At 37.4% G+C, this 23,672-nt stretch overlaps 1 protein-coding gene across 2 annotated transcripts in view; it reads left to right on the forward strand.

Moving 5' to 3' along the window:
• Positions 1 to 23,672, forward strand: part of NAA25 (N-alpha-acetyltransferase 25, NatB auxiliary subunit) — a 66,125-nt gene that overhangs the window by 15,876 nt on the left and 26,577 nt on the right. Inside the window, exons 5-13 of one of the 2 annotated variants that reach the window (NM_001206127.2) lie at positions 2,866 to 2,940; positions 4,036 to 4,143; positions 4,519 to 4,597; positions 5,868 to 5,979; positions 6,521 to 6,610; positions 7,855 to 8,024; positions 10,129 to 10,241; positions 17,485 to 17,692; positions 19,300 to 19,389. In NM_001206127.2, the coding sequence (NP_001193056.1) occupies positions 2,866 to 2,940; positions 4,036 to 4,143; positions 4,519 to 4,597; positions 5,868 to 5,979; positions 6,521 to 6,610; positions 7,855 to 8,024; positions 10,129 to 10,241; positions 17,485 to 17,692; positions 19,300 to 19,389 (1,045 nt within the window). The remainder of the gene's footprint in view (positions 1 to 2,865; positions 2,941 to 4,035; positions 4,144 to 4,518; positions 4,598 to 5,867; positions 5,980 to 6,520; positions 6,611 to 7,854; positions 8,025 to 10,128; positions 10,242 to 17,484; positions 17,693 to 19,299; positions 19,390 to 23,672) is intronic. The other variant, XM_059876142.1, reaches the window with a different exon arrangement.

Genomic DNA, 23,672 nt, shown 5'->3' on the forward strand with positions numbered 1-23,672 from the left:
TCAGCTTGCTTTTTGGAGATTGTTGCTTTGACTTGGCTTAGTAGTTACAGCTTCTCAATGTTTTAACCATAGCTTGCTTTTGCATTGTCTTAGTCTAATGTATTGGAAGAATGGAGTCCTCTAGTGTTAAATGTCTTAGAATGGAGTTTCTTAGTTCTTTTTCTACCTTTGTTGCTGCTCAAGGTAATCACAGTTCTCAGCTCGTATGTATGCTTATTTTGAAATGGTATGTCCGTCTGGGGTAATAGGTATTTTATAAATTACATGCTGTGTTTCTTAAAAGTAAGGGTTTTTGTTCACTACTGAATCCTTAGTTCCTAGAATAACATATGCTAAATATTTGTTAAATAATGAGCGATTTGCATAAACTGGTTTAGGTAAGAGGGAGGGAAGCCAGGGAATCAAAGTTTAAGGATTTCTGCCCCACAGATATCTCCAGCAGGTAATATTTAAAGCCACCTTGAATGAAGAGTTGCTAGTTATTCATATGATAGATGACTAGACTTTCTTTTTCTGTTAGTAACATTCCTATTCTCTGAGTCACCAATTTGTGGCCGCGTTTTTCCAGCTTCTCTGTGGTTGGAAATTCTCTGTAGCAACAGAATGCTAGCACCTCTAAGACAGTAGGGTATAGGCATGAAATTTTTCTTTTATGTTAGAAATTCATATTGATATTCCTTTTTATTTCTGTATGTCATTATAAAATGTTTTCCTTACCCAAATTATCGAAAAAAAAATTTTTTTTTAATGCTTTCCACTTCATTTCTCCAGTTTGGTATTAGAAACAGGGACCTCAAGCCATCCTGGACTCTCCTCCTTATCCTCTATGTCCATTTTGTCTCCAGAGTCTTTTTTTTTTTTTTTTTTTAGTTTTTTATTGACATATAGTTAGTTGCTTTGCAATATTGTGTCAGTGTCTACTGTATAGCAAGATGAATCAGCCACACATACAGATATATCCCCTGCCTTTTGGTGTTTCACCATCTAGATCATCTTGATTCTGCCTCTAAGGTGTTTTTGAGGTTTCTGTCTCTCTCTCTCTCTCTGTTTTTTTTTTTTTTTTGGCCACAGGGCTTGTAGGATCTTACTTCCCGACCAGGGATCATCCCATCCCCCGGCAATAAGAGCATAGAGTCCTGACCTCTGGGCAGCCAGAGAATTCCCTGTTTCATATACCGATTCTCGGTTTAATTCTTCCTTGCCTCCTCTGTTCTTTCTCCCTATTTTCTTTCTTCACAGTACTGCTAAAACACTCTTTTTGGAGGAGTATAGATTTATACAATGTCACAGTGTTACTCTATGTAGCTTCCTTTTTGAATGCCTTAATAACAAAGGTACCTCTGTCTACCTCTTAGCCCTTTTCCCTTCTACTGCTCTTAATTTTTTGCTTCTGCTAGATGTCCTACTTGTTCTTGTCAGCGTGTCTTTTCTTTAATGTTTTTGTTTAGTTATTCATTTTGCTTCTACTAAGAAGTTGATTCACTCACTTATCCATTCACTCCAAATGATTATATGTATTTTTACCGCCACATCTTTGCTTTTAGACATTGTGTTGGACCTTCAAGTTCCATCTGAAAGACTGCTACTTTGGAGAAGGCTCTTCTCTGCTTTTCCTTAAAAAAATAAAAAGGAATAAACAAACTTATTAACCTTGCTTTCCTTGGAAACACCCTGTTGTTGTTTAGTCACCAAGTCATGTCCAACTCTTACAAAATCCCATGGACTGTAGCCTGCCAGGCTCCTCTGTCCATGGGATTTCCCAGGAAAGACTACTGGAGTGGGGTGCCATTTCTTCCTCCAAGGGATCTTCCTGACCCAGGGGCGAAGTCTCCTGCGTCTCCTGCATAGCAGGCGAATTCTTTTACTGCTCCACCACCTGGCAAGCTCCTGGAAACACCCTAGCATGGTGTTTCTGTATAGGATATTTTTTTTGTGATTGTTTTTTCGGTGGCTTGTGGGATCTTATTAGTTCCCCGACCAGGGATCAGACCCCACCCCCAGTAGTGAAGTGCTGAGTCCTAACCACTGGACTGCCAGGGACTTTCCCCTGTAGGATGTTTGTTTTTATTGCCAAGAATATTTTTAGTTGTCTGAATATTGCTCTTTCCACCTAGCTTTTAAGTGCCTTGGGGATCAGGACTCAATCTTTGTATTCTTGGCAGGAATAGACGTTTCCTTCCACTTAATGTAATAGGGGCTCCATGTGTTTTTTTCAATAGTGACTGTGATAATTAGCTGACAGAGTTCTTAGCATTGATTACTAATTGGGCAATTATGGACAGATTCTCAGTTTTACATAAATAGATTTTTGCTCCTTTATGCCATGTTTCTGCTTTTAAGTATTTGAGTATTATACATTATACAATGAAGGGGTTCAATTCTAATTAATGGTATCTTGAAAGAACTTGAATGTTTTCCTAAGAATTATTTTTTGAATACTGTCATAGTAATTTTGTCTAACTTTGAAGTTTAAATATGCTGTATTTTTTTATTTTCTGTAATTGATTAGTGCAGTGGCTTCAGTAAAGTTTGTTTATTGATATATAGTCATAAGCCACATTTGTTTTTGCTTGGTAGTCTACGAGAACTATATTGGAATGCAGTATTCTCTAGGAACACTGGGCTTCAGTTTGAGAAAATGTGCTTTAAAAGGTGAAATATCATTCCTGATCTTGTAAAAATGTGCCATTTTGATTACCTCTCTTATTAGCCTATAGAGCATATCCATCAAGTTACTAGGCACTTACAGTAACTGGCATATGTAAACATGTGGTTATTTTCCTTGGAAACTTCTTGCCACATATCATTAACTGCTCGCTGTCTGATGTTTTCTAAACAAAATATTTATGGCTCTCTGTCTTTCAGGCTGGCATGGCTCTATATAAGATTGTCCCCAAAAACCCTTACTACTTTTGGTCTGTGATGAGCTTAATTATGCAAGTGAGTATGGCCTTCAGAATGGGATTGAGATTTGTTTTTAGTTTTGTGTACAGTAATTGTCCTCAATGTGTCCTCTGAACATCTTGGGTGATGTGTTGCAGCATGTGTCAAACAGGGACTTGATACACTGTCAGCTGATTTTTTTGAATTGAGTTTTGATATTCTTTATGAGTTGATATATTGGTTTATTTGTGTGTAATACACAGTGTATTTCCCCTTAACATTGGATCTATTACTAGGTTGCTTGATCAAGTATGAGCCCGGAAATGTTTGATATTGTTGGTTGGTGAACAGATCGCTGAACTGGGTGACCTTGTTTTGTCACTTCTTTTTGAGCCTCTCAGTCTGCTCTTTTGCCTGATGGAGATGCTTATCTCCCAGAGCCACAGTGAGGACCAAAATGAGATATTGTGTATGAGAGGATGGGAGGAAGGTGTTAAAATGTAGCAGTTTAGAACAGAGAGGCTCAGACTAGTCTGCTTTTCAAATACTGGCTTTATCCCATGTCTTGAGCTGTTGGGAAATCTTTTTAACCTTAGTTTATCTATAAAATAAGCATAATAACTACTCTGAAAGGTTGTTTACAGGAGGCAAATGAGCTCGGGGCAGAATCTTTGGCAATGTTAAAATGATTAATATCATGTGTCGATTTTAATGATCAGTCTGAGGCAACTGTAGCTGTTAAGTAAGCCATGCTATAAATAGAAGAAATTGGCATTTCCTTATAATATGTGAACATCTCAAGAAGACATCGCAAAAGCTTTTCTCTTCAAATGCTTGGTACCGTTTATCTATAATAAACAGTATAAACATAACCCCCTTAATATATTTCAAGAAAAATGTTTGAATGACCTATTTAAAAGTTAGGTCATATTGTAGAAACAGTTTCAAGAATGTGTAAGATAATCTTAAGAAATCTCTTGTAAAGCAAACCATCTCTAATGTATCTTCTTGGTAAATTCAAATTAGGTCTGATATTTGACATAGTGGTTTGTTAATTATGGGCCAGAGTCACAATAATAGTCTGCGTGGCGATAATATAAATAGTGCAAACAGGGAAGAAATTAGAATGAAACATGTATCTTTCTCCTCCAGTCTATATCAGCACAGGATGAAAACCTTTCAAAAACAATGTTTCTGCCCCTGGCTGAGAGAATGGTAGAAAAAATGGTGAAAGAGGACAAGATAGAAGCAGAGGCTGAAGTGAGTAATTTAAACCCCACTTCTGTATTTGCATGTTTTTGATACTGTTACAACATTATGAATTGTTGCTTTATTCCCTTTAGAGAACTAGTTCCTCACTCTTGTCTTTGGTGTAAATGTGAAACTGTGGAATTCCCCAGCCCAGGTGTGGTGAATGAAGGAGCTGTTGTTTCTTGCGTGCTTCGAGCAAGTGTTCTCGGTTGAGATATACACAGATAGGGGAGATACTGCTGCCTGATTCTCACTGTTAATTTCATCTTATTTGAAGATAGTGTTCTTTTCTATTAGACAGCTTTTAAAAAACATATAAATGACATATCTCTTTATTAATGAAAAGTTTCAGTGGTTACACTTTTTGTTTGTTTTTTCTATAAGGTTGAACTTTATTATATGATCCTGGAACGTTTGGGAAAGTACCAGGAAGCCTTGGATGTTATCAGAGGAAAATTAGGAGGTAATTGAGGGCCTGTTTCTTTACATACTTACCCATCTATATTATCAAACTTTTTGTTTTTCAGTTAGATAAAACATACCTTAACAATTTTTTATTTAGCCATGAGGGAGCATAATTATTTTTTCAATTGTTTAAAAATCATTAATGTTTTCTTCTCTGTGCTGCTTTTCCTTAGTCTTTCCCTATTTCTAAAAATTTGGTTAATCTTATTGATTTGCAAGAGCACTTTACGTGTTAAAGAAGTTAGAGCTCTTTTCTGTTGTTGTGAAAATACTTTTTTCCTTTTTGTTGGAAAATTTATTTGTATGAACTTCATAGATGGTGTTAACTATTTCTCTGGTTTTAGACATTTATAACAATTTGTTTCCTAAATATTTACACATCTTTGATTTCCTTAGGAGAAATTCATGGGAATGCAGTTATCGTTTTGACAACTCTGTTTTTTAATTGTGACTTTATGGTCAGTTTCTTTTATGGCCTCATAACTCTTATTAGGTCCAGCCATGAAAAAGATTTTGTTTCATACAACAATAATGTATCCTTTACTAAAACCATATCAGTAACTGATAGTTTTAACTATTTTAATTCTGTAAAATGTAGGAAGAGTTTTGTTTTTATTTTTAATGTTACTTTCTAACTTTGGCCTCTTTGCAGGTGAGTAGAAGTCAACTTTGTATTTTTATTCAGTTAGGTTGTAGTTCTATGGATAGTTAAAGTTTAAATTTTCTATAGAAAATTCATAATGTAATTGTTGGCATCCTTAATCTGCTAAACTGTTTTAAAAGAACAGGGCAGATGTAATTTGGTCAGAAATTTAATCCTAGTTTTTTTGTTCCCAGCTGTTGGAAGAATTTGATTCATTTCTTTTCATCTTCCTCCTAACATCTCCCCTTTCTCATCTTGTTCAAGGCCAAGCTTATTCAGTGTTTTGAAAGTGTGTGGATGGTCAGTCTATGGTCTAAATATATAGTCCTCAGATACTCTTGGGATTTTATGTGTATCCCATATACTAGATCTTCAACTCTATATGTTCTGGATCCTTTTATTTTATAGGAAAACAGGATTTAAAAGTTTATATCAGAAATATACTATTTTTCTTTTCAGGAAAATAACCTTTATGAGATAGAACTTTGTATCTAACGATGATCCCATTTTCTGAGAGAGTGAATTTTAAGAACATGTGACAATTTCCTTATTGTATTTGGACTTTGTTCTGATTTCTGAGTGAAAATGAAACCAGCTTACTAGCTTTTATTGCTTTTAATTGTAGAGAAGTTGACAAGTGAGATTCAGAGTCGGGAAAATAAATGCATGGCTATGTATAAGAAACTGAGCAGGTGGCCAGAGTGTAACGCCCTTTCTCGGCGCCTCTTACTGAAAAAGTAAGTAGATGCTTCTTGGACTATGAGAATAGAGTGGGGCTTTTTGATTTTTTTGGACTATATCTTTTGAGATTTCTGGGCATAAAGTGAAGTCCTTTAGTTGTGTGTCCTGGATATTTTTTAAAAGTTTTTGATGAGCCTTCATCTTTCAGTAAAGAGGTATAGTGAAACTTTTGCCACCAGGATGCTGAGTATTCAGAATGAATGCTGAAATTTCATTAATTTGTCAAACTAAGTATTGGTCTCCCCCCAGCCCACCTAGGAAGCACTGATGTGGCGGGTTTTCTATAAAAAATATTAGGTTTTTAGACCTGGTTATTTTATTGAAGGAAAAAATAGCTTCTTAGAAGTGTTTGACCTTGAAAATATCTTTGGAGTTGCTGCCCTTTTAGGGCTGTAGAAGAAACCCAGAGGGAAGATTGGATTTCTCCTAATGAAGACTAAAATATCACTTAGAAAATAAGTTGAGTATCATGGTTCCTCAGGCAGATTTGTCACAACTTGGGTTTAATCCTGTGTGCACCATTCAATCTGATTTTAGCTCAGATGACTGGCAGTTCTATCTGACTTATTTCGATTCTGTCTTTCGACTGATTGAAGAGGCCTGGACTCCTCCTGCTGAAGGTGAACAGTAAGTTGTCTCTTCTCCTGAATTACAGCACTTTTTAATATGTTGTAGTAAAAAGATGATCTTCTCAGGTGGCTCAGAGGTTAAAGCGTCTACCTGGAATGAGGGAGACCCGGGTTCAATCCCTGGGTCGGGAAGATCCCCTGGAGAAGGTACTGGCAACCCACTCCAGTACTCTTGCCTGGAGAATCCCTTGAGGGTGGAGCCTGGTAGGCTACAGTCCATGGGGTCACAGAGTCAGACACGACTGAGCGACTTCACTTTCCTTATAAGCCTAATTGAATTCTGTCTCAATAATGTATCTCTTTCAAAGAAAGATTTTTTTTTCCATTTTAAAATTTTAAAATAAATACATGTCCATTGTAAAAATCCTAAATTAGGACAGAAATGTATGGTGTGAAAAAAATGTTAGTTCCTAGACCCTGTCACCCCAGGATGTTTTTTTCCCCAGTTTTATTGAGATACGATTGACAGAAATTACTCTTGATAATAGTTTGATATCTTCCACATTTATTTGAAAAATACTTTGGTGTCTTCCAAATTTATTTATATTATGCATATACTAACATAACTATTCTTATTTAACATAAAAATGAAATTCTTTTAGATGTAATGATTTACAACTTGATATTCTCCCGCCTTAAAATGTATCTTGGGTGTCTTTCCATATATAGTAAACACAGATTTGATTAATTCTTTTTAGTGACTTAAGAGAACTCCGTTTTAGAAATGTACAAAATTCATTCAATCTGTCTCCTGTTGATGGGTACTTGTATTGTTGCCGATTCCTGTTTTGGGGACTATTACAGACAGTATTCATAAATAGGATCTTTTAAAAAAGTGAATAAGGAAATAAGACTCATGATAATCAATTATGAACTGATGCTTACTTTATAATATTAACTAAGTGTCTAATTTTCCTCAGACTCATTTTCTTAGCACTAAAATTTACTTATATTTTTAATTGGGTAATATTTTATATATGAAAAATATATAATGTTTTTTTAAGAAAGCAGTAGAGGTGGTTAGTCTCTGTAATAATCAGATGCCAGAACTGGGAGGAATCATGTATCATACTAACCATCAGAATATGCTCATAGCTTTTATTCTCATTTGTATTGTTTTTTTGTTATCAGATACTTTTTTTTATTTTTAATTTGTTTCTTGAAATCAGTTTGGCTTGACTTGTAAGTTTTGGCACAGAAGAATAGAGGCACAAAATACCTTTTTCATGTGTTTATACCCAGCTCTTTAGAAGGAGAAGTACATTATTCTGCAGAAGAAGCTGTGAGGTTTATAGAAGATCGGATAACAGAAGAATCTAAAAATTCTCGCCATCTCCGAGGACCCCATCTAGCTAAACTGGAGCTGATTAGACGTTTACGACGTCAAGGTTTTAATGATGAGTACAAACTGGGTAAGAAGCTGTAATGCTATTTGGGAACCATGGAGAAGGGATAAAGACACACTCGGTAGCCAAGGGCGGTATCTGTTCTCTGAGGCCTACAGTGATAAAGTTGTGTTTTGTGAAGCAAGTGTCTTCTTAACCTTACTGATGAATGGATCACTAATAAAATTAGGCCTCAGTCACATGTGCAACTTGGCTTAACTTTAACATTTCTCTCTATGCCATCAGAGTCTTTGTCAGGCATTCTTTTGCTGACCTAACAATAATATCAAAATCGATTTCAAAGTAAAATAGCCAGTTCTGTAAAAGTTCGAGGATTTCAAGAAATGAATGAATGAATTTCTTGAAAATCTACTCTAAGCACTCACAAAACCATTGATAAAATAACTTCTGGCCAACTTAGAGCAGTTAACAGTTGAGAAAATTTATAAGGATAATGACAAGATGAGAGAAAAGAATGATTTGGATAGTAGAGCATTAAGAGAGACCTTCAGGAAATGTGATGAAAGTGCTTAGATGTTTTTCTAAAATGGTTCTTGTTGAGCTTACTGCACAAGAGTGAATGTGGTCATATTGTACTAGTTCACCGTTTTATGGGGAAAAAGCACTGTTCCCAGCCAAAATCAGCTCATATTAAGAATTAGAATTAGCTTCAGTTTTAATTATACCCTAAATTTTGTTAGGTTTAGGATCGTGAACTTTAAAAACATTTTCAGTTTCTTTCTTTTCTTTTTTTTTTAAGATAAAGCTCCAAAGAACCTTTCCCCTCCCCCCCACCCCATTCATCATTATAGAAATTTGGTTCTCATTAAAACTTGATTAAGAGGGTTTTTTAGGGACCAGTTGTCCTCAGATGATGAGCACTTCTCAATACCTAAAACCTATCCTAGAACATCTCTGTCCCTTCTAATCATGTAATTAATGTTTTCTGCAGTTTATTCTAAAATTAACTGGCTACCTCTGTCATTCTGTATGTCGATTATTCACAGCCAGTTTTGAATTCCATGTTGACTTCTTTCTTTGGGTCTACCTTAGTCACTTTAGTTTGTATTTATTCCCGAATTGCAAATGAAAATTCTTCACGTGACTTTCAGCAAAATATGTTAAAATATATTTCAAAGACTTGTTTTTTTTGGATTTCCAGTGGTCCAGTGGTTAGGACTCTGTGCTTCCACTGCAGGGGGCCTGGGTTCAATCCCAAGTTGAGGAAGTAGGATCCCACAAGCTGCATGGTGCAGGCAAAAAAAAAAAATTGCTTTCTTTCCAAAGCTGGAAAGAAAACTATTTGGATCTGCTTTCACACTTGCTATTATATTCATCTCCTATCTTTCTCTTCCCTCTCACCCACCTGAATCTTACAAATTGGATTTGCCTAATCTCCACACATAGAAGTTTTTGTCTTTTTCTTACCAGTGAGTGATTCTTAGTCTCTTTTGGATCACAGAGACCTGTGAGAATATGATTAAAGCTATGGGATCTCTGTTCCTAGAAACAGAAGGAACTGAGGCCTGAAATCTTACAGAGATCTTATTAAAAATCTCTGCTTCCTAAGTCTAGTTCAGTTTGAGAGCATTCTACTTTTATTGTTTTTATTTTTAATTTGAGGAAAAATAAAATGAGCTGGTAGCTTTCTGCATATCCAGGTTTAAATTTTACATTTTGACTTTGGAGTTATTGGCCCACAGCTCTTCCCATTGACTTTCTCTTCTGTTGGTGTGCCTGTTTACAAACATTATCTTTCATGCAGTTAACATTTATTTAATATTTATTAAGTAGTTCAAGAACTGGAGAAAAGCATGTTTGTTTTATGCTTGCGTATAGACTCAAGTATTTAAACTTTAATGAAAACTTTTTAACTATTTAAACTTCAGTTGAATGAAAAACTTCACATTTCCTCAGTGTAATAACTGGTAAGATTCAACTTCTTTTTCAAGTATTCATTTATTTTTAAACTAGCAAGCTATCTTCCTGCCCTCATTGTCATCTTCGTTCTCATTGAAGCAAATTTTCATTTAATTTAAATAAATGTTTCTCAAATCAGACTTATCACTTAAATTAGAAATTTCTTTAGTCCATGAATTATTTAGTGATATTTTACCCTCCTCTCTCTTAGGTGATCCAGAGGAATTAATGTTCCAGTATTTTAAAAAGTTTGGGGATAAACCTTGTTGTTTCACAGACCTCAAGGTGTTTGTTGACCTCTTGCCTGCTACACAGTGTACAAAAGTAAGTAGGGGTCTGTTGGTTACCTGTATTTATTGTAACTAGGTTAAGAGTTCATGTTTCTTCTCTAAACTGGCTGAAAGTAGTGAATGTGAGATTATCAAGATATTGCTCTATCAAGCCAAGTAGTCTAGGTGCTGTCAGATTTAAGGCATAATTTCTTGTAAAGCTGGGCCTCAGTGAGAATAAGCCCCGGTAGGTAATTGAGTTCTCCTGGTGTGTGTGTAGAGAGAGAGAGAGAGAGAAATAATGCAAAGAGATTTGTATGTCTTTCACCCACTTTGCCTATTCAGATTTCACCAGTTTTACGTGCATTCACTTGTATGTATATGTGTGGTGTGCTTGTGTGTATAGTGCATGTGGATTCATGTGGCCACTACGTAGACAAGATGCATAGTAGTTCTGACACCAGAGTGCCCCCCATGTGCTGCCTACCCTTTTCTGCCCACAGCCACCTCCCTGTATCTTCTCCTTTACCCATCCCTCTCCCTTAGCAACTGTTAATATGTTTTCTTTTTCCACAATTTTATCATTTTAAGAATGTTATATAATGGAATCATATTATGTATAACTTTCTTTACTCAGCAAAATTCCCTGGTGTTCATCTGTGTTGTTACATGTACCATGTTCATTGCTGGTACTGCAATATTATTCTGAATAATATTCCTTGATATGGATGTACCACAAGTTACTTTAACTTGTTGAAGAACATCTGGGTGTCTCAGGTTTTAGGCTATTACAAATAGAGCTGCTGTGAACATTTGCATGCAGGTTTTTTACTTGAACCTAAGTCTTCATTTCTCTGAGAAAATGCCCAGGAGTTCAGTTGTGGGATCTTATGGTAGCTGCATGTTTAGCTTTTTAGAGAAAAGGCCTAACTTTTCCACAGTGACTAGGTCTTTTAAATTCCTATTAGCTATGTATGAGTCATCTGGTTTTTCTGCATCCTCATCAGCATTAGGTATTATCACAATTTTTAATTTTTGCCATTCTAATAAATATGTAGTGATATTTCATTATGGTTTTAATGTGCATTTTCCTAATGGTTAATATTGTTAAACATTTTTTCATGTGCTGATGTGCCATCTGTATTTTCTCCTCAGTGAAATGTCTGTTATTATCTTTTGCTCATTTTCTAATTGTTTTTTTTTTTTTTTTTTACTGTTGAAGTTGGTCAGTTGTGTCTAACTCTTTGTGACCCCATGGACTGCAGCCTACTAGGTTCCTCCGTCCATGGGATTTTCCAGACAAGAGTACTGGAGTGGGTTGCCATTTCCTTCTCCAGGGGATCTTCCCGACCCAGGGATCGAACCCAGGTCTCCTGAATTGTAGGCAGATGCTTTACCATCTGAGCCACCAGGGATTTTTACTGTTGAGTTTTGAGAATTCTTTAGATATTCTGGATATAAGTCCTTCGTCAGATATGTGGTTTCAAATATTTTCTCCCAGCTTGTCTTTTCATCCTCTTAACAGGATCCTTTGCAGAGCAAAGTTGTGTTTTTGCTCGTGTCATGGGACTTGCAGGATCTTAGCTCCCTGGCTGGGGGTCAAACCTCAGCAGTGAAAGCACTGAGTCCTAGCCAGTGGACCACCAGGAAACTCCCAGAGTAAAATTTTAAAGTTTGATGAAGTCCAGTGGACTTTGCTTTTAATGTCTTGTCTCTGATTTTTTCAAAACTGTAGCAGTTAATTGCTGATTTTGTCAAATCACGATTTATTCTTGCTGAAACAGTCATCAAATCTTAGGGATTTTTAAAAAATAAACCTTGAAGACCCAAATAGACATTTCTCTGAAGAAGACATGCATTGGCCTACAGGCACATGAAAAGATATACAACATCACTAATTATTAGAGAAATGCAAATCAAAGCTACAATGAACTATCACCTTATTCCAGTCAGAATGGCTTTCAACAAAAAGTCTGCAAAAAAAAAAGTCTGCAAATAATAAATGCTAGAGAGGGTATGGAGAAAAGGAACCCTCCTATACTGTTGGTGGGAGTGTAAATTTGTGCAGCCACTGTGGAAAACAGTATGGAAGTTCCTAAATAAGTGAAAATAGAACTACCGTGTGATCCAGCAATCCTACTCCTGGGCATATAGCCAGAAAAGATGAAAACTCTAATTTGAAAAGATAACATGCATCCCAGTGTTCATAGCAGCACCGTTTATAGTAGTAAAGACAAGAAGGCAACCTAAGTATTCATCAGCATATAACTGTATAAAGAAGATATGGCATGTGTAGATCTATGTCTATATGCACACACATATATACATATATTGTTGTTTAGTTGCTAAGTCATGTCGACTCTTTTTCGCCTTTATGGACTGTAGCCTACCAGCCTTCTCTGTCCATGGGATTTTCCAGGCAAGAGTACTGGTGTGGGTTGCCATTTCCTTCTCCAGGGGATCTTCCAACCCAGGGATTGAACTCACATCTCCTGCATTGGCAGGTGGATTCTTTACTCTTGCACCACCAGGGAAGCCCTTACATACATACATCATAGACATACACACACATGAAATGAGATATTAGCTATAAAAAAGAATGAAATGTCGCCATTTGCAGCATAGATGGACCTAGAGATTATCATACTAAACGAAGTAAGTCAAAGACAAATATATCACTTATGTGTGCAATCTAAAAAATGATACAAAGGAACTTATTTACAAAACAGAAACAGACTCACAGGTGTAGAAAGCAAAATTATGGTTACCAGAGGGGAACAAGGGGGGAAGGGGTAAATTAGGGGTATAGTATTAACAGATATACACACTACTATATATAAAATAGATAAATAAAAAGCACAGGAAACTATATTCAATATCTTATAAAAGCCTATAATGTAAAAGAATCTGGAAAAAATATAGCTAAGTCACTTTTCTGTATATCTGAGACTAATACAATATTGTAGCAACTATACTTCAATAAAATTAAAGGGAAAAAACCCTTCATTTTGGAATAACTACATTTATAGGAAAGTTGTAAATATAGTAAAGAAAGTTACACTCTACCCTTCACCCAGCTTTCCCCAATGTTAACGTCTTAAAAACAGTGGTACATTTGTCAGAACTAAGAAACTGGTAACTGTTAATTGGCCTTTAGACTTTTATTTGTATTTCTGTAGCTTTTCCATTAGTGTCCTTTGTCTCTTCAGGGATCTAAGCCTGGGTACCATATTGTAGTTAATTGTCAACTATCAGGATTTTTTTCATGTGATTAAATCAATGCAAATCAATTACATGCTGAAGTGGCGAACCTTTAGACTCCTCATCCACAGCAACGTGTATTGGATCAGATAGTTCACCCATTAATGAGAAGTTCATACCTTCCTGCATATTAAAGATTTTTAAGCATTTAGCCCTGAGTATCCTTGGGTAATGGGCAGTTGGAGTACTCTACCAGTTGGAAGAACAGTGTGCCCAGGGTAGGATATAGCACTATATTAAGAAATACTAGTGTCTATCAAGAAAGTCTGTGACCTTTTGTCAGCTTTACTTATAAAAAGCTCTTAATTGGTGGAGGTTGGAAGTCTTCCTGTCACAGGGCTCCCACCGTCTGTTCTTCCAGAAAGCCTCTGTCACCCCCATGTGGAATGAGTGAAGCTCAGTGGGAGTGCAGTGGTGATGACTACAGCGTTTGTCTCATGACCGTACCCTTAGTCCACCTGCACTCAGTGCTCTGGCAGTCTTGAGGTTACACATCTAGGGCAGATGGAGCAGTGCTTTCCCAAACTGGTAAGTAGCCGGTATTCTCTGTTGGATTCTGAAATGACTGCCACCATTCACTTTTGGTTGAGAAAAGGTTATTCTTGGAGTGCTGTTAAGCTCAGACTAAGCTTTAGAAGTTTTCTAGATAAATTGTAACATATCCAGAAAAGAAGGTTCTGGGTTATACTTGAAAATCTTTGAGAAACAGTTGATTGGAAGAGAGATGTTTGGTCTGGTGCTGACAGTACTTTATTTCTCCTAATTTGAGAAGCTCTCCTGTAGAAGAGGGATAAGAACAGGGACCAGCAAGAAGTTGTTGCAGGGAGTTAAGAATTTGGCTCAGTGAGAAAAAGATCTTTTTTATAGTCACAATTCTCTAAAAAGGCAGCATGTGAGTTTCATGCTACTGGAGGGATTAAAGCAGAAAATAGAACCATGTGGGAGAGAGAGATTCGTTCAGTAAGTGTCACCCATGTTATGTGCTGAGTGCTAAGGTAGGGAACAATTGACCATGCTTCATAGTGCTTACCATCTTGTAAATTAAAGCATCAAATGATGGGAATGCATTAGAGGAGTGCTTACATCTCATTAAGCTGAGATTCATATAGGTTTGCTAGCACAGTTTTAGAACCAGAAGCTCTGCTTTATCGACATGTTTGAAAATTTTAGGTCACCTCTGTGACCCCATATAGTAATAATCTACTGGGAGGAACCCTCTAGAAATAGCGAAATACTAGCAGTGTTGAGTTGGTCATTGTTCAGTGAGACGAAGGGTTGAAGGCTATTGCAGTGAGTTTTGTAGTCCTATGTAAACTTTTAAATTGAGAGGGGTAATTATGCTGCCACAACTTTTTAAATGTAGGATGACTTCAGTAGCTAAAAATTCTGCCATTCAGCAGTATGTTTGTCAGAGGATTGTGGACTCTCCAAGTAATCACACAGAACTGCTGTCCCACTGAATTAGGAGACACATTCTAAAATGGGACTGGTCCCTAAGAATGGACCATACACAGTTCAGTTATCCCAAAGTGTCTCACCCCTGGTGACATTTTTATATTTGGTTTACTTTGTCTTGGGGTTTTAAGTTAACAATAAAATAGTTCCAGTTTTTAAAGAAACTTTTTGTATAGCAGTAAAACTGTAAAGACTAGAACAGAGAATGAACATATTGTTTTATGACAAAACCTGTTGGAAGGCCTTAATAATAAACATAACTACATATATAAAATGGTTTCCAAGAAATATAAAATGGCTTATAAGAATGGAAAAGCTGGCAATAAAAATTATGTGGGCATTTAATAAAAAACATGAAAACTAATACCACAGAGTTTTTGTTACAGATGTGGTTATCTGATCATAATAAAGTTAAAATTCACACAGTTGCAGAGAAATTGAAGCAAAGTTAAGACAGATGTGAAACTGCATGATGAGTAGGAATTTCAATTTTTATTTCTGTCTAAAAATTACATGTATAAAATTGAAGAAGTCAAATGGTACTACAAGGCTTATCTTGAAAAACAATTGCAGTTCTTTGCCTTCTCCAGCCCTGGTTCTGGCTCTGTGCAGACAAATTACTTTCAACTCTTAACTGTTTCTTTTGTTATTTAATGCTGTATTTCTAAATTTTACGCTCATATACTTCTTTATTTTTATGGTTACAGTCTTTATCTCTTGGTATCCTGTTGTGTGTGTGTGTTTAGTTGCTAAGTCATGTCTGATTCTTTGCAACGCCATGAATCGTAGCCCACCACACTTCTCTGTCCATGGGATCCTACTGTGGAAAGCAATAATTTCATTTCTAACATTCTACCTCTTCTCTTACTTATTTTCCCCTCAATATAGTATAGTCATTATTCAGTGTTTATATTTTTATGACTAATGCCACTTTATATATGGAGATTATAGCTTTTTTATACAACTTTCTTTCTTGGAGTTAATGTTTTTGTTTTTTGTTCATTTCACCCCAGTCAGTCTGACAGAACCATGAACGTTTAAAACTCCTCTTAGGGGTTTGTCTGAAATGTGAGGTTAGTAGATCCGTTCCAGTCTCCCCTTGAGTCTACAGTGTCTCTGGTTCAGCTTCTCCTGGGGATGAAGGAAAACCCTGACTTCTACTGGGTTTAGGAATTCACTCAGTGACCTTGGCAGGAGTCTAACTTTTTAGAATTTAGCAGATTCTCCTGTTGAAGTTCCACAGCATTTTAGCTTTCAGACATACTTTCTGCCTTTAATTTCTGAGTCTTCCAAGGCTCCGCAGCTAGAAGAGACTTGCTGGTTATTGGTGGCCTCCCCATTGCATACTACTGGATTCCAGCGTTCTTGACCCCATACATTGGTTATTACCTACCACCTGCCCTTGTGCCTTTTATCTTTTGAAATCTTGTTAATGCTTTTTACTGGCTGTCATCTCTTCACATTTCACATGTTCTTGATCCTTATGGGTGCGTCCTTTTTTGTTCTTCACTGTCATCTTCATAGGATCTTGGAAGGGAGTGAAAATAGCCTGTGTTTAATAAATGTGTAGTTGGAACTTTTTTCCTTTAAAATAATGTATTAATTTTGGATCTTAAAGTATAGGGAAGACACAAAATATAGTGACCCCTTGGCTGCATTTCTCTTCCATAAACAGCTTTTAGAACCCCAGATTTGTGCCGCTCAAGCATGCTCTCACATCCTGACAGCTGCAAAGTATAGCACCCGAGCGTGTGTGACATGTAAACAGGCACTCAGACTGCAGTGTAGGGGTCCCTCCAGTTCAGTCTTCTAACTCACTTTTGCCAGTATTGCAACTGGTTGTGGAACTCATGTTTTTAAAAATTTTTTCCATATTTAGGGAATTAAAAACATTTTAATATAAGATGTTACCAGAGGGATAGAATTTCCTAGTCCAGTGGTTAGGACTCTGATTCCACCGCAGGGGACCACAGGTTTGATACCTGGTTGGGGAACTAATGTTGCATGTCACACGGCATGGCCAAAAAAAAAAAAAAGATGTTACCATTGGAAAAACTGGGTGAAGGGTACATAGGATCTGTGTTATTTCTTACAACTTCATGCAAATCTATAATTATCTCAAAGCTTTAATCAAAAAAACAATTTAAGGCTATTGACATTCCCTTCAGTGTATAATGTTTCCTTTAAGAATTTATTTGTAGTATAATAGTATTTGTTTTAGGGTAATTGTTTTTTTTTTTAACCTTCTTCCTCAATAAATTTTTTCATTGCTACATTGTATATTATGTTAATGTGTTGTGATTTAAGAAACATTTTCACAGTTCTTTTCATCTTTTAATGCATATACTGCATGGTGTTAGCATTAACACTTGACCAGCAGTGAATGTTTCACATGTGGAGTTTCACCAGCAAGTGTACTGTTAGAAGTGTTTTGTTGGCAATTTTGGTAGAAAATGGAGCTTTAATTTGTATTTCTCCTTGATGTCTTTTTCTAGACCATTTCAGTATTTGTTAATTGTGACCTACTAAAAGATGAGTTCCATCTTGAGACCTGTACTTTTTTTTTTCTTTCAACTTTACAGTTTATTAATCAGTTACTCGGAGTGGTTCCTTTGTCAACACCAACAGAGGATAAGCTGGCACTGCCTGCCGACATCAGAGCTCTGCAGCGACATTTGTGTGTGGTGCAGCTGACGAGGTTACTTGGCTTGTACCATACGATGGATAAGAACCAGAAGCTGAGTGTGGTCAGAGAACTGATGTTAAGGTACCAGCATGGACTGGAATTTGGTGAGCAACCTTTCAAAGTGTTCAGTAGTTCCCTGCTCTGCTAAGACTTAGAAGTCAGGGTTTTTTTTCTTAATGTCTGTATACCTTTTTTTTTTAATTGGAGGCTAATTACTCATAGCACACTGTTTTAATGCTTTTGGCAGGAAAAATATTTTATCAAATGGCAACACTATCCAAGTAATAAAATGCAAAACCTTTCTTAAGCTTGGAGTTTTAAAAAATTTTAATAGGCCCCAGATAGCCATATTCTTCCTGCGCTGGTGAGCCAGCTTTTCATCACACTGGGATTCGGATGAGTTGCAGAGTTTATGATAATTGTCACATTTTCTGCTTGGAGGCCTTAGTATTCTTCATATACAGACTATGTCAATGAACAAAAAGAATGTTGTAAATTGTGAGGTATATATTTAGTTTAGAAGTAGATGATGGAGTCTCAGTTCGACCTCAGCCTTTGGCCTAATCCTCTGGCGCTCGGGCCTTCGTCTTATAGAACCTGCTTCTTTTTCCTGTGTTGTCCTTCACCACCCTTCTCATTAATTCTGCAGGCTGTCGATTTCCGCTTATTTTCTAAAGCCTTTTTAGAATGGACCTACACCTTTTCCCCTTACACCACGAGATACCCTCCGGGGCCTGAGAATCAAGCTATAAGGGACAAGATTAGAAGGACTAAGGCACATAGTGGTCTTATTCCCTCTGCCATGTGTCCCGGGTCTCAGCTAAAGAGAGGGCAAGAGAGAATTCTGGCCTCTTAAGATTAATCGACTAATCTGTGCGGAACAGAACCCGTATTTTTGGGTCCCAGAGTTCCATTTCCTCCTCGCCAAAGTCTCAGCCACTAGCGTGAAAGATGTAGGGAAATTTTTGTGACCTTGGAGGGAAAGAAATCACGAAAAATGTCTGACTCTAATGAGGGTTCTGGGAATGGGTCAGAGACGAGATGGGCTTGCTCCGTGCGGGGCTAGAGGTCCGATGGAATCTTGGAATAAAAACGAGGGGTCATCCAGGAACACTGGAAAGGGACGGGGCGTTGAGCTGAGTGGATTCCAATTGGTGGACCCGGAGTGGTGGCAATTAGGGAGAAGAAGACAGGCAAGATCGTTTGACGGGGGAGCGATGCAAGAGCGCTGAGCGGAGGAGGGGGGTTCCCCAAAAAAAAAAAAAAAAGAAGTAGTAGATGATGTTCAAATTATTTAGATATGTGTGATAAAATACAAATTAAATTATCTAAGTGGATGATGCTAGTATTTCTCTAACTGTATTCTTAAAAACTAGGCGAAGTAATGAGCATATTACACTAGTTGTACATAGCTCTTGATGTCTGTTCTTTTCTTCACTTGAAACCTTTCACAGCCTTTCGAATAGTCCTTTTGGGACTATTTGGAGTACCACCTCTGTTCTGAAAGCCTTTTGCTTCAGCTGAGTGTAGTCTCACCTTTTTTTGACTCTTTTAATTCATGGCTCATATTTTCTTCTGGTATTTACTCTATTCTTAATAGTTTCTTTTACCCTTCTTCCTGCTGTCGTTTTCTTGCTTTACATAACTCTTTGGGGACAATAATCATTGAACAAATCTTAAAATACAGATATAATTTTTTTTTCCCCTATAGGGAAATCCTGTTTGAAAACCGAATTGCAATTTTCAGACTATTACTGTCTCCTTGCTGTCCATGTGCTTATTGATGTATGGAGAGAAACAGGTAAAAACCAGTGATTTCAGTTTAACTTTATTTTTACTCTTTGTTTTTATTGATTATAAATCCTTAGACTAATTACATAATCCAAGACTTTGATTTATGCTTTTAGGTTTTTCTTCTTGCCTTTCTCCAGGGTGCTTCTAGAAGAACCCAGGCCCCCAAGTATCCTCTGTATATTCAGGATAATCTTAAATCAGCGGATATCTGTTCTATTTTAAAATGTTTCTGAATAGTGAGTAAACAACCTATTGCAAAGTTACAATAATTAAAATGCAGAGAAACTAGTTTAGAGATAGGTGTATGAATCCATGGAATGAAATAGCCATTTTTGTTCATTTAAAATTATATACACGGGCATATACTTTTTTTTGGAATATAGTTCAGATTAACCCATTTAAGACAAAAACACACTACATGGTAAAGGAAACATCATGACTCATTGAGCAAGAGAAGAATGATTCAGCTGATGGTTCAGCCTTTTCTTTAGGTCTCATGCTCTGACATTTTCTCTTATTAGCAGTTTTTGAGAAAAAATAACTAGCTACTTATTGCATTATTATTAATGAAAATAAACTGCAGAAGAAACAGGGCTGGGGAGACAACGGTGTGTGCAGACACAGCCCTGCTCTTGTGGGTCATTTCACCAAGCACTCAATTTTGATGTCCTCCTCATGCTTAAAATCCTTCAGAGATGCCCTATTTTCTTGAGGATAAAGGTCAGCCTTCTTAGGATGGTTTACAGTGCTCTCTAATCTAGCTTCTGCCTGCATCTCCAGATTCTTAACTACTTAAAGCCCTAAATCTACTTGTTTGTTGTTGCTGTTTCTGTTACTGAACATCACGTTGCCTCTCTTTGAAATAACTGTATCACCTCCTTCATCTAACTTTAACTCAAAGAGTGCCTCTGACAAGTGTGTCTTGATTTCATCCCTTTCCTCATTGCAGATTTTGTGCCCCTTCTGAACTTTTGTAGGATATTGTATATACCCATATGCTGCTGCTTGTTATACTGTGTTCTACTGGAGGTGGGGATGAAATTCTTTTCATCAGAGTACTTGCTATCAGAAGCCCCAGATTCAGAAGGTTGCATAAAGCTGTAAAAGTCATCTTAATGTAAAAACCATAATGAACTGATTACTTAGTAATTTGGTCTCTACCCAGATACCCTTCCCCACTTATTTGTAGCATCTGTTCTTGCTCATAATGACATGGTTTTCCTAATCTCTTGGTTTTGGAGCAAGATATCTGACCATATAATAATAATAACACTTGACACTTATTGATCATCAGGCACTTGAAAGTACTTTATATGAATTCAGGTCAGTTGCTTAGTCATGTCTGACTCTTTGCGACCCCATGAATCGTAGCACGCCAGGCCTCCCTGTCCATCACCAACTCCCAGAGTTCACTCAAACTCACGTCCATCAAGTCGGTGATGCCATCCAGCCATCTCATCCTCTGTCGTCCCCTTCTCCTCCTGTCCCCAATCCCTCCCAGCATCAGAGTCTTTTCCAATGAGTCAACTCTTCGCATGAGGTGGCCAAAGTACTGGAGTTTCAGCTTTAGCATCATTCCTTCCAAAGAACACCCAGGACTGATCTCCTTTAGGATGGACTGGTTGGATCTCCTTACAGTCCAAGGGACTCTCAAGAGTCTTCTCCAACACCACAGTTCAAAAGCATCAATTCTTTGGCGCTCAGCTTTCTTCACAGTCCAACTCTCACATCCATACATGACCACAGGAAAAACCATAGCCTTGACTAGATGGACGTTTGTTGGCAAAGTAATGTCTCTGCTTTTCAATATGCTATCTAGGTTGGTCATAACTTTCCTTCCAAGGAGTAAGCGTCTTTTAATTTCATGGCTACAGTCACCATCTACAGTGATTTTGGAGCCTAAAAAAATAAAGTCTGACACTGTTTCCCCATCTATTTCCCATGAACTGATGGGACCAGATGCCATGATCTTCGTTTTCTGAATGTTGAGCTTTAAGCCAACTTTTTCACTCTCCTCTTTCACTTTCATCAAGAGGCTTTTTAGTTCCTCTTCACTTTCTGCCATAAGGGTGGTGTCATCTGCATATCTGAGGTTATTGATATTTCTCCCGGCAATCTTGATTCCAGCTTGTGTTTCTTCCAGCCCAGCGTTTCTCATGATGTACTCTGCATATAAGTTAAATAAGCAGGGTGACAATATACAGCCTTGACGTACTCCTTTTTCTATTTGGAACCAGTCTGTTGTTCCATGTCCAGTTCTAGCTGTTGCTTCCTGACTTGCATATAGGTTTCTCAAGAGGCAGGTCAGGTGGTCTGGTATTCCCATCTCTTTCAGAATTTTCCACAGTATGTTGTGATCCACACAGTCAAAGGCTTTGGCATAGTCAATAAAGCAGACATAGATGTTTTTCTGGAACTCTCTTGCTTTTTCCATGATCCAGCGGATGTTGGCAATTTGATCTCTGGTTCCTCTGCCTTTTCTAAAACCAGCTTGAACATCTGGAAGTTCACGGTTCAAGTATTGCTGAAGCCTGGCTTGGAGAATTTTGAGCATTACTTTACTAGCGTGTGAGATGAGTGCAATTGTGTGGTAGTTTGAGCATTCGTTGCCATTGCCTTTCTTTGGGCTTGGAATGAAGACTGACCTTTTCCAGTCCTGTGGCCACTGCTGAGTTTTCCAAATTTGCTGGCATATTGAGTGCAGCACTTTCACAGCGTCATCTTTCAGGATTTGAAATAGCTCAACTGGAATTCCATCACCTCCATTAGCTTTGTTCGTGGGGATGCTTTCTAAGGCCCACTTGACTTCACATTCCAGGATGTCTGGCTCTAGGTGAGTGATCACACCATTGTGATTATCTTGGTCGTGAAGATCTTTTTTGTACAGTTCTTCTGTGTATTCTTGCCACCTCTTAATATCTTCTGCTTCTGTCAGGTCCATACCATTTCTGTCCTTTATCAAGCCCATCTTTGCATGTTTTAAACCTTGTTAACAATATAGTTAAGATTGTTACAGTTTTACAGATGAGGGAAGTACAGGGCAGAGAAATAAAGAAGGTAGGTTGTTCAAAAATCATACAGTGCAAATACGTGGGAAGTTACAGATATTATAGATGCAAGGTTTCTTTCTTACTTTTTTTTAGGATTTTCATTTTATTCTTTTTTCCTTTTTCTTTTTTTGGTTTCTTGAAGTCAACAGAAGTGATGCTGAATGTTCCAGTTGTAGACATAGTCATTGTTCAAGGTGGATCTGATAAAAATTAGAAATGTTATATAGGGACTTCCCTGGTGGCCCAGTGGCTAAGACTCCACGTTCCCGATGCAGGGGACCTGGGTTTGATCCCTGGTCAAGGAACTAGATCCCACACGCTGCAACTAGAAGATCCTACATACCATAACCGAGACCAAAGATCCTGCGTGCCACAACTAAGACCTGGCTGGGTTAAATACATAAATAGATTAAAAACAAAAGAAATGTTCAGAAAATTGGGAGGATTTCTAGAGAGACTGATGTGAATGTGAAAGGATTAAGAAGAGCACTTTAAATTGATGATGCCCTCAAACACTCATTCAGGGACTTCCCTGGTGGTCCAGTGATTAAGACTTCACCTAATGTAGGGGATGCAGGTTGGATTCCTAGTCAGGGAGCTAAGATTCCACATGCATGGGACCAAAGAAACCAAAATATAAAAACAGAAGCAATATTGTAACAAATTCAATAGAGACTTCATGATTCTGCTACACAAATGAAATGAGGCATGAAGGATATAATTTTTCCCCCCTCTCTATTTTTACTGGGATATAATAGATACATTACATTATGTTAGTTTAAGGTATATTATATGATTATGTGTTGCAAAATGATTACCACAGTCAGTTTAGTTAAAGTTCATCACCTCGAATAGCTACTCCCCTTGTGATGAGCATCTACTCTCTTCAGTTCAGTTCAGTTGCTCAGTCATGTCTGACTCTTTGCGACCCCATGAATTGCCGCACGCCAGGCCTCCCTGTCCATCACCAACTCCTGGAGTTCACCCAAACTCATGTCCATCGAGTCGGTGATGCCATCTAGCCATCTCATCCTCCGTCGTCCCCTTCTCCTCCTGCCCCCAATCCCTCCCAGCATCAGAGTCTTTTCCAATGAGTCAACTCTTCTCATGAGGTGGCCAAAGTGCTGGAGTTTCAGCTTTATCATCAGTCCTTCCAAAGAACACCCAGGACTGGTCTTGTTAACTGTAGTCGCCATGCTCTACATTATATCCTCAGAACTTAATGTATTTTATACCTTTT

This window comes from Bos taurus, chromosome 17 (genome assembly GCF_002263795.3).
Source record: "Bos taurus isolate L1 Dominette 01449 registration number 42190680 breed Hereford chromosome 17, ARS-UCD2.0, whole genome shotgun sequence".
In the NCBI taxonomy this organism is placed as follows: Eukaryota; Metazoa; Chordata; class Mammalia; order Artiodactyla; family Bovidae; genus Bos; species Bos taurus.